At 44.8% G+C, this 11280-nt stretch overlaps 1 protein-coding gene across 4 annotated transcripts in view; it reads right to left on the bottom strand.

Annotated features, from left to right (window-relative positions):
- DHRS12 (dehydrogenase/reductase 12) overlaps positions 1-9256 on the bottom strand; it is a 56042-nt gene extending 46786 nt beyond the window's left edge. For 2 of the 4 annotated variants that reach the window (XM_055089502.1, XM_028497860.2), the window contains exons 1-2: positions 9141-9256; positions 7984-8065 (exon numbers count right to left, since the gene is read on the bottom strand). In XM_055089502.1, coding sequence (XP_054945477.1) covers positions 7984-8047 — 64 coding nt within the window. In that variant the 5' untranslated portion in view covers positions 8048-8065; positions 9141-9256. The remainder of the gene's footprint in view (positions 1-7983; positions 8066-9140) is intronic. The other 2 variants (XM_055089504.1, XM_055089503.1) reach the window with 1 other exon arrangement.
- Between the last annotated feature and the right edge of the window lie 2024 nt (positions 9257-11280).

Raw genomic sequence — 11280 nt, 5'->3', positions numbered from 1 at the left:
GGAGCGGCTGGGCCCGTGAGCCATGGCCGCTGAGCCTGTGCGTCCAGAGCCTGTGCTCCGCAACGGGAGAGGCCACAACAGTGAGAGGCCCGCGTACCACAAAAAAAAAAAAAAAAATGCTGGTGGGAATACAAATTGCTCCAATTTTTCTGGCAGGCAATTTGGTTAATGCATAATGTATTTGGCAATTTGGTCAAAGGTCTCAAAAATGGTCACAAACTAGGTGTCTGTAATTTCACTCCTAGGAATCCATCCTAAGGCAATAACCAAAGATCCACACAAAAATGTATGAACAAAAGTACTCATGGTGGAATCATTTTCAATAGTGAGAAGTTGGAAACAAGCTAAATATCCCACAATAGGGGATAAACATACTAAACTATGGCACATTCATACAACAGAATATATTCTAAATAGAAGTAACATTTTAAAGGATGTTTAATGACATGAGAAAACATTTATAATATAATGCTACCTGGAAAAACACAAGACTCAGAATGATATACACACTGTGGCCCCTCCTCAGAGTAGGGGACACACACAGAAAAAGGCTGGAAAAAACAGACCCATGTTAATGGTGGTTTTATCTTAATGATGGAATTACAGGAGAGTTTTGGTTTCTCTTGGATACTTTTATTTCCTTATTTTCTAACAGACGACACATTTGTCTTATGATTAGAAAAAAGCGATCCTGAATAAACACCTCCGCCCTACCCTGCCCCCCACACAAAGTCCTAAGATGGCACCTGCTAAGATGAGCACAGATCCTTGATTTACTGAGCTGTGAGCTGGGACCCAGAAAGGAGTGTAGCCCAAGGGAATGAGAGAAAGGAGACAAAATGTGTGGAGGGAAGGAACAGAGGAGACGTGAGGAAGGAACTGGGAATGGTGCAGCATGTGGGATGCTGCGGAAGCCATACTGGTTTTGCTGGGGCCCTGATAATACTCCAGCGTCCATTCGTTCAGGCGTTTGAAGAGATCAGAGGGCCTTGGGCACCTTGGGGCCAGATTTCAAAACGGGAGAAGGACACCTAAGGGAGCCCTCTGATGTAGCTGGACAGCAGCCCTCTCTCCCTCTCCCTCCTCCTCCATCTTCCTCTCTCCCTGCACCTCAGGGGCTTCTTAGGGGAGAGGTGGTGCGGAGAAAATTCTAGGACAATGATGGGGGTGAGGAACCATGGGAAGGCCAATGAGACACTGAGGCTGGCTGATCACCTTTTCTTTTGTGACTACTGCCTGCTTCCCAATTTTACCCAGAACCAGGTAGGCTCACAGAAATCATGAACTCTGGCTCCGGTCAAGGGTTCCTCATGGGGTCGCCTTCCCTCACCCCAAGAGGCTCTCCTGGACAGCAAGACTGCCATCTCTCCGTCCACAGCCTTTGCGCATTCCACTATCCTTGGAATAGTGGAAGGACTTTCTCCGGCCTCTGCGCAGCACAGCACGGAAGGTGCCTCTACGTTTCCTCCTCACCAACTGATGCTTTTTAGCACCTACTATTATCAGGCGTGAGCAGGGTGACCTGTGCTCTAGGCCGGAGGGAAGACAGTACCCCTTCTAGGAGCGCACTGACTGGAGGAGGGCGCCTCAAATCAATCATGGTAAATAGTCTGCTTCTTACCAAGAAACAGACTCACTGTGCTGAGAGCTAGGATACTTTCCTATCTTTTTGCTTTTTCTTATATATTTTTACATCCAGTAAAATTGTGTGTGTGTGTGTGTGTGTGTGTGTGTGTGTGTGTGTGTGTGTGTGTATGTGTGCAGCTCTATGAGCTCTTGCAAATGCATACAATTGGGTAACTCTATGAATTAGATGGTGGTGTGATTCACAACTGTTCCAGCACCCCAAAAATTCCCTCACAGTCACCTGCTACCTTTATGGTCACACCCTCCTCCCACCCCTAACCCCCAGCAACCACCGATCTGTTCTCAGTCCCCATAGCTTTGCCTTTTCCAGAACGTCATATAAACAGAATCATACGATGCATCCTTTTGAGTCTGGCTTGACTTTCGCCAATGCATTTCAGATTCAGCCACATTGCTGCAAACATCAATATTTTGTTCCTTTTTATTGCTGGATAGCATCCCATTGTATGGAAGCACCACAGTTTATTCACCAGTTGAAGGACATCTGGGTTGTTTCCAGTTTGGGGTGATTATGAATAAAAATAAAGCAACTATAAACATTTGTGTGCACATTTTTGCATAAACACGTTATTTCTCTTGGGTAAATAACTTACAACTCCTTCTTTAACCCTCACCTCTAGCCTATAAAGGTATCCTGATCTCCATTTTACAGAATGGGAATGTGAGGCTTGAGGAGGTTTAAGCAATTTGCACACAGTCACGTAGCTGGAGGAACTGGATGACCCCCCCAGTGGGTCAGCTCAAAACGGACCGAGCTCCTCGCAAGGGCCAGGCAGTGCCTGCACTCAGTGATTCATGCTCTATGCCAGAAACCACCTATCAAAGGGTGACTTCTATGGTGCTAAGACAGGGTCACAGAGGGTGCTCTGGGAGCCCAGAGGAGGAGAAGCGCTGGCCAAGCTCCAGGCTGGTGTGCTCCCAGCGAGTCACGGAGGAGAAGTGAAAGTGAACCAGGAAGGATATGTTCCAGGCACAGGAGCCACAGGAACAAAAGCATGGAGGTAACCTGCTGGTGACAGGTTCCAAAAATAATGGGCTGACTGGCAGAGGATCCATGCTGGGAAATCATGGAAGTATGTTTGGACAGGTGGGGGAGGTACCATAACAAAGGACTTCAGTTCCAGGTGAAGGGATATGGATGTTACAACAATATTAGCTGACATTTCTACAGTGCTTACTATCCCCAGGTACTGTGTCTTTCTGGAAATCCTGAAGGTTTGGGAGCTGGAAGGAGGTTTTAGGAGCCAAATGGTATGTAGGTAAAGCTCAGAGTAAGGCTTACTGACAAATAAGAATGCCTGGCACCAAACACATTTAGTGTCTGAGGGCCTATTTCACCTTGGAAGTACTGTTCTCTGCTTTCCTGGGGTTTGGACCCCAGCTCCCTTCATGGATGAAAAGAGAACTTAACCATATGGTTACTGACATTGTTTGTGTGTCTGATTCCCACACTGGACCAGGAGTCCATATAATTTCTGAATCCTCATCGCTGACCACGGGGTCCAGCTTACAGTGTGTGCTCTTTAAATGTGTAATGAACAAACAAGATATTTTGCTCATTAAATATTTGGGGTTAATAGTTACCACATCAAACTCAGATGACCCATTTCCAAAGACTTAGAGTGTAATAAAATAGACCCTTGTCGTAGATTACTGTTTGACAATATTCACCCTCTCTTCCCCAGTTTCCTGGGAGGAGTATGTTCCCCTGACTCTTGATTTTGGGCTCTGTGAAATGACTTGCATTGGTCAGCTGGACATTAGCAGATCTGAAGCAAGCAGGGGCTTGCAATGCACTTGCACACTTGGGCTTCTGCTATTGCCACTGGAACATACTCTGGCCAGCCTAATGGTCCAAGGAGGATGCAAGAATTTGGAACATAATGCAGACCCCTCTTGCTGCTTAGAGATACCCTACTGAGCTCGGCTGACATCAGCCCACCCAGCAGACCTGCATAAGAGTCAACGAGAAATACATGCTTATTTATTGTATGCCTAAGAGATTTGGGGGTTGTTTGTTATGTAGCAAGAGCTGACAGATACAAGCCTATAGCAAAAATGGACCAACTATAATTTTGTTGTCCTTTATTTAGTAAGGTGAGTCACTCAGACTCTGGTTTCAAACTACTTCTGATCCTATTTCTTCGTTTATAAAATCTATAAAGTTGTTATGAGAATTGAACGAGATAGTCCAAGAAAAACACTTAGTGGAGCCCCTGGCACATGGAAAGTGTTCAGTGTGTGTCATTATTATTACTATTATTATTATTATTATCATTATTATTAAGGTGTTTCTGGACCCTGGGTCCCTGCTTTAAACAGCAGTTACCATTGGGTGTGGAGCTATGCTGGTGAGCAGAAAGTTCCAAATAACAGAATGTGAAGGGACAGAACATGTACCGTACACTGATGTACGTACGTCCTTCCAAAATGACCTCAACTGAACTTTCCCACCTTCTGCCAAAGATCTAAGGCACCACTTCCTGTTTATTACAGTCAATTAACTGATGACACAGCTGTCTCGGAGGAGGTAGATGGCATCCTTGTCTCGTGTGCCGTGGGTGAGAGGGGCTGAGATGTGGGTGAGAGTTGTGATCGGCTGAAGCTTGGGCTGTGGCCAGCTGCCAGCACAGCACTCAGCAAAGCACTGCGCCCCTACCCACCCCCCGCCACACATCCGTCTTCACTCCTCACAGACTCTGAATGCCACTGAATGCCAAAAGGCAAAACGGATATGGTTTGAGAAGACCCGAAACACAGGGGCAAGAACAGCAACCAAACAGCATCTGTCTCATGAGATCACTTTACCTCCATGCTTCGTCTCCCCACAAATCTACCCTGGGGCAGCTCATTTTTGTCCCTAGGAGAGTAAACTATGAAAACTTCTCCATGTCCCACCCATCCCCACAAAAGGAGAGGGAGAATGATTTCCAAACTTTATCTAATTCATAGACTATGATGTCTTCACAAAGAGCCACATGCAGCCATGGGCTCTGACAGTATTTCACTAATCCTCCACCTCCCGAACTCTTAGGATCTGGTGATAAATTCTGCAAATCCTATTGTGTCCTGTCCTCAGAGGATCAGGAATCTACTGATGTTTGGCTGGGGACTGGAAGTATTTCTAGAGGCCAAACTGAATCTTAGAAAACAGAAAACAACCTAACCTGTGTTAACATAATCAGGCCATGAAAACATGTTTCATATTAGAAAGGCAGCCAGCAGTTTCCTAGGACTCAGACAGAGGTATGGGCTGTTTGTTTGGCTCTGGACCTGCTTCAGAACGACAATATTTGAACCTCTCTGTATCTCCTCATCTGTAAAGCAGAAGCACATCAAGCTGCCCTCTCTGTCACTGACTTGCTTCTGTGTATATTGGACTACGTCTTCCCCTCTGGAGAGGATGAATAAATATTAAGCACGAGAATTATTATGCTTCTCAGAAAGGTTGGGAAAATCGATAAAATGTTTCTAACACAGGTAGGAAATGAAAATGAAGAGATATCAAGGTCCTCAGAAGCAGACCGGATCCATAACAAAAGTACAACATAATCAGCTGTATAATCAAAAAGGCAAAAGCAAAAACAAACAATAATAAATAATAAAATAAAATTTTTCAAAAAGGGAATTCCCTGGTCGTCCAGTGGTTAGGACTCTGCGCTTTCACTGTGGTGGCCTGGGTTCAGTCCCTGGTGGGGGAACTAAGATCCAGCAAGTCTTGCAGCATGGCAAAAAAAAAAAAAAAAAAAAAGGCAGTTCCCTTAGAGTCTATTGGATCTGCCCCACATTCTCAATCAATGCAGATTCCCAGGAGGCCCTCTAAGCAGTGCCCCCAGCCCTGGGCCATGCTTCTCCTGGCATGGCTGGTCACTCCCCTCCCAGCCTCCCTCTAGCACTTATCTCACGATAACGCAGTGATGGGTCTGAGGGAGGAGATGCTGGGGGCTGGTAGAACTCATCTTGGTTATGAACATGGGCTCTGGAGGCAGACAGACTTGCGTTCAAATTCTAGCTCCTCCACTTGACCTGGGGCAAGTTATGCAAGCTCTCTCAGTCTAGTGTTTTCATCGGTAATGTACAGGCAGGAATACTTCCATCATAGGGTGGTCACGCGGGTTCAGCGCCATATATACGTATGCCACCCACGAGTGCCCAGCATGCGGCGCACACCCAGTAGAATTTAGCTGTGTGGTGGATGGGCGGGTGGGGAAGCAGCAGAGCGGGCTTCATCCTGTGCAACCCCACAGGGCCCTGCACTTTTTGAATACAGACGCCCCCTATTTTTGTTTGGCACTGGGCCCCGCAAATCACAAAGCTGGTCCTGGAGAGCAGCCACCTGGGAGGCCAGCTGCTATGACCCTAGGAGTCCTTGCCATCCAGGAGAGTTAGAAGGCAAACCCCGGCGTGACCCCACATTTGCATACTTTTGGTACTTTGGGCAAGGATACCACATTTGGAACAAAGCGAACGTTGGGACTATTTTGTACTAAACCTGCAGCGTTTCATAGCAAGCTCCCAGGGATTTGTTTAAGAGGAAATAAATGCAACCTCAGTGCCGGGGAGAAAGGCTCTTCCCCACTCCAGATGTTCTCTTTCTCCTGGAGGGAGAACAATGAGCATCCTCCGTCAGCCCCTTCCTCTCTCCATTGCGAGGACGGGGACCACTTAAAAAATGGAGTAAATTTAGGAGCAATAATCTGGGCTTGCTGAGCTCTGCTCCCCGCGTCTTCCTCTTCCTGGGAGGGGTTGGTGACATCTGTCTGAGGCCAGCCAGATGCAACAAAGCAAGTGAGGCTGGCTAACTCTGGGGTTTAGCATCAAGGAAGCCATTTGGCTCTCACGTGAGCCGTGCCCTTCAACCAGCCTTATCTGTAACAACAGTGATTTGGGGCTTTCATCCACTGTCTTACTCCTCAAATTGTTCAGTTCTTGGCTGGGAAGAGGGTTACTATTTAATGGACACCTTCGACGACAAACACAGGAACCCCCGCCATTCATCTTGTGACTTAGGATGAATTAAAATGCCTTATTAAAAGCTTCACTTCCTATGAGGAAATGGTATAGTCACTGGGGAGAATCTTAGATTCATTGCATCTCTGAGTTGAAAGGCACCGAAATAGTCTACAGTTGGTCCCTGACTTACAATGGTTTGAATTACGATTTTTTGACTTATGACAGTGTGAAAGCGATACACATTAGGTAGAAATCGCACTTCAAATTTTGGATTTTGAGCCTTTCCCGGGGTGGTGATAAGCAGTATGATGCTCCCTCGGGAGGCAGGGCAGCAAGTAGCAGCTTCCAGTCAGCCAGGTGACCACGAGAGTGAACAGCCCTCACACTTACAGCCACTCTGGACCCAGACAACCGTTCTGTTTTTCACTTTCAGTATAGTATTCAATAAATTACATGACATATTCAATACTTCATTATAAATTAGGCTTTGTGTTAGATGATTTTGCCCAACTGTAGGCTAATGTAAGTGTTCTGAGCATGTTTAAGGTAGGCTGGGCTAAGCTACGATGTTTGGTAGGTTAGGTGGATTAAATGCATTTTCAATTTAGTATATGATCAACTTATGATGGGTTGACTGGCACCTAACCCCAACATAAATTGAGGAAGATCTGTACTCCAGACCCCTTGGTTCGAGATGGAGAAAATCCAAAGAGGTTAAAATCCTGGTACACTGGTTTTCAAACTTTCGTGTGCATCAGAATCACCTGGAGGGCTTGTAAAAACCCAGATTTCTCAGCCCCATCCTAGTCTTGGATTTAGTAGAGCTGGGGGTGAAGCCCGAGAATGTGTGCTTCTACCCAGTTGCCCGGTGATATTGATGCCGCTGGCCCAGGAACCCTACTTTGAGAATCACTGGCCTGGCACAGAATGAGTCGGCCTGTTGTTACAGAGCAGGAACTGGAACCCAGGGGTCCTGCGTTCCAGGTGAGTGCCCTTCTTGGCCCATCTTCTGGTCTCATTGTTGCACCTTTCTCAGCCCTGGCTGGAAGTTCCCTTGGCTACAGTTTTCATGTTTGCACTTTCCACCTAAGATGACCTTGCCCTTCTCACCAAAGTCATGTCTATAATGAACCTTGAGCTTCCTAGAAAAAAAAACTTTAACAATGCTAAGTATTTCTGGCACTAACACATATTATGAAAAACATGAAAAGAGTGTTTTATGAAGAAATAATAATGCAATGAAGGATAAATTTAAAGTAAATGCAATCACGCCAAGGACCAAGAACCCAAAAAGTAGATCAATGTTTTTCTGATCCTTCTGCGGTATCATTTATGTCTACGTTTATTTTGCTAAAAGCAAACAAGAAAACTGCTCACACTTACCCAGAGTGTTGGTAGCAAAGTTTTTCTCAAGTCCATCTTCCGTGAGCTCTCTCTTATTGACCATGCAACCTGCATTATTGATCTAGAAAGTACAGTTCCCATTTCAAAATAAAGGAACATAGGGCCAAAGGACCTGTTCCCAAACCCTATAGTTCCACCACCACCACTGGTCCCACATTCATGTGACGACAACAGTTCTGCTCAACTGTCCCTTCACTCCAAACCCCTTCCTGGAAAATGCCATTTGTGCAGCAGGCTCAGCCACGGGACTGTGCAGAGACCTCCGAGGACCAGGGCTTGGCCCGGCAACCTAATTCATGATAAAGTGCCCCAGGAATTCGTCTAGACCAGTGCTGTCCAATAGAAATATATAATTTTAAGTTTTCTAGAAAGTAGCCACATTAAAAAGGTAAAAAGAAACAGGTAAAATTGATTTTAATATTTTATTTAATTCAATATATCCAAAAGAGTATCATTTCAAAATGTAATCAATATAAAAATGTTAGTTTACTCTATTTTTCACACTAAGTCTTCAACGTCGGCAGATGTGTACACTGATGGCACATCTCAATTTGGACTAGCTACATTTCAAACGCTCCATGGCCATACTGGACAGCACAAGAGTAGACCTGAGCCCGAGTGAACATTTCGGAGCACGTTAGAAACTATCTGGGTAGAAACGCAGCTCAGCTCAGAGTATATGGGAGGAGCAGGGCACCAACCCACCTGAGTCCTCTAGCTCTCTCTGGAGAGCAACTGACTGTGTTACCAAAAGACGTGCTTGTCTGCAGCAGGCATTCTTTTGGACTGAGCTTTTTATTTAATTTTCCCCTGAGCCTCTAATTTTAATATAGCAATCCCCAAATCTACAGAGCTCAGGAATACCAGTATACAAATCATCATTTTATGAAAAAAATGGAACCTCCCCATCCCGCCCCAGACCCAATGGATGGTCCCTTCCTTTCCCCACAAATCCAACCAATAGGGTTAGATTGACTCCAATGAGTGAACTTGATGACTGAACAGGCCTCCCCATAAAAGATTCTCACTAAGGTGTCACCATAAAGATGCACAAACATACACACCAGTCTACAACCACACAGGCAAGAAATGCACATGCATGAGATTTATCCCCTACTTATGTTTACAAAGCTCACCAGGACATTGAGGGTATGTTCCTGCTTGAAATTTTCAACAAATTTCCAGACTGTCTTGGGATCAGATAAGTCCACAATGTGCAGAAAGATGTTCTAAACCAGAAAACAAAAAAAATTGTAAAGCCTTAAAAACAAAACATGTATTTTTTTCATTAAAAATGGTTTTTTAAAAAAATGGTTTTAAAAATCAAATCGTTTGGAATGATACAAAATGGAAAGTCTCACTCTTCAGAAGTACACCATTGTTCACAGATTCTTGCAAATCATCCAGAAATATTTTAAGTACATACAGTATTTATAAATGTATGTTTCAGGCATTATATATTATACATTTTAAGCATTATGTGTGTGTGTGTGTGTGTCCCTTTTCCATATAGATAGGATCAGACTATACATTGTTCTATATCCTTCTTTTTCACTTAACAATATGTTTTAGAGATTTTTTTTTTATATATAAATCAAACTTATTTCTTTTTTTTTTAAATCAGGTTGTTTTCTTATTGTTGAGTTTCTTTTTTTTTTAACATCTTTATTGGAGTATAATTGCTTTACAATGGTGTGTTAGTTTCTGCTTTATAACAAAGTTATACATATACATATATCCCCATATCTCTTCCCTCTTGTGTCTCCCTCCCTCCCACCCTCCCTATCCCACCCCTCTAGGTGGTCACAAAGCACCGAGCTGATCTCCCTGTGCTATGAGGCTGCTTCCCATTAGCTATCTGTTTTACGTTTGGTAGTGTATATATGTCCATGCCACTCTCTCACTTCGTCCCAGCTTACCCTTCCCCCTCCCCATATCCTCAAGTCCATTCTCTAGTAGGTCTCTGTCTTTATTTCCGACTTGCCCCTAGGTTCTTCATGACCATTTTTTATTTGTTTTTTAGATTCCATATATATGTGTTAGCATACGGTATTTCTCTTTCTCTTTCTGACTTACTTCACTCTGTATGACAGACTCTAGGTCCATCCACCTCACTACAAATAACTCAATTTCGTTTCTTTTTATGGCTGAGTAATATTCCATTGTATATATGTGCCACATCTTCTTTATCCATTCATCTGTCGATGGACACTTAGGTTGCTTCCATGTCCTGGCTATTGTAAACAGAGCTGCAATGAACATGCATTGACCATTTATGTGCATGGCTGTGTGCACCACCGTAAAGGAAACGGGGGCATTCAACATGGCTCCTCCATCAAGGAGTTCTGAGTCTACTGGGGGAGGAGGCTGCGTCCGGAGGTAACCATGTCAACCAGAAATTGACACGCAACGTAAGCAAGGACTGAGTCACAGAAGAAGTTGTCACCTTTTTTTTTTTTTTTTTTTTTTTTTTTTTGTGGTATGCGGGCCTCCCTCTGTTGTGGCCTCTCCCGTTGTGGAGCACAGGCTCCAGACGCGCAGGCTCAGCGGCCATGGCTCACGGGCCCAGCCGCTCCGCGGCATGTGGGATCCTCCCAGACCGGGGCGCGAACCCGGTTCCCCTGCATCGGCAGGCGGGCTCTCAGCCACTGCGCTACCAGGGAAGCCCAGAAGATGTCATCTTATAGTTAGGATATGCCTTCGATAATCTCTTAGGAGCAAAATATTGACAAAAACTCCCAAATGATTGGTAGGAAACTATGACACACCCATGCAAACGTATGTTTTGTGGCCATTAAAATGGCCTCCTCCCCCAGTAGACTCAGAACTCCTTGATGGAGGAGCCATGTTGAAAGCCCCCTTTTCCTCTACGGTGGTGCACACAGCCATGCACATAAACGATCAATGCATGTTGTCCATTTACCCCTTTTTCTCTGTACTCAGCACATAATGGAAACTTGTGTTCTCAGCATCCAGTGAACATGAGGCTATTCCCCCTGAGCTCCAGCAGACGTCAGGGACTTATCAACAACCCAAGGCAGATTCCCGCTGCTGGGAGCTGAACCTACAGGCAAAACTCTGAGCAACAGCTGTAACTCCCTTGATAAAGCAGAGTTCAGGGCCCTGTCTCAGTTTCCCCATTAACTGAGCCATTGAACCCAAGTCAGAATTTCTTTCTACTGATTGATCTTAAAACATTTTTCCTCACCCTGAGACAAAGGTTCAGAGAATGAGAAAACAGAAGCAATCCCACATTTTCATGCCTCAGAAGGTCTG

Source organism: Physeter macrocephalus, chromosome 13 (assembly GCF_002837175.3).
Source record: "Physeter macrocephalus isolate SW-GA chromosome 13, ASM283717v5, whole genome shotgun sequence".
Lineage (NCBI taxonomy): Eukaryota > Metazoa > Chordata > Mammalia > Artiodactyla > Physeteridae > Physeter > Physeter macrocephalus.
The sequence above is the reverse complement of the archived record's forward strand: the minus strand, read 5'-3'. Positions and strand labels throughout refer to the sequence as shown.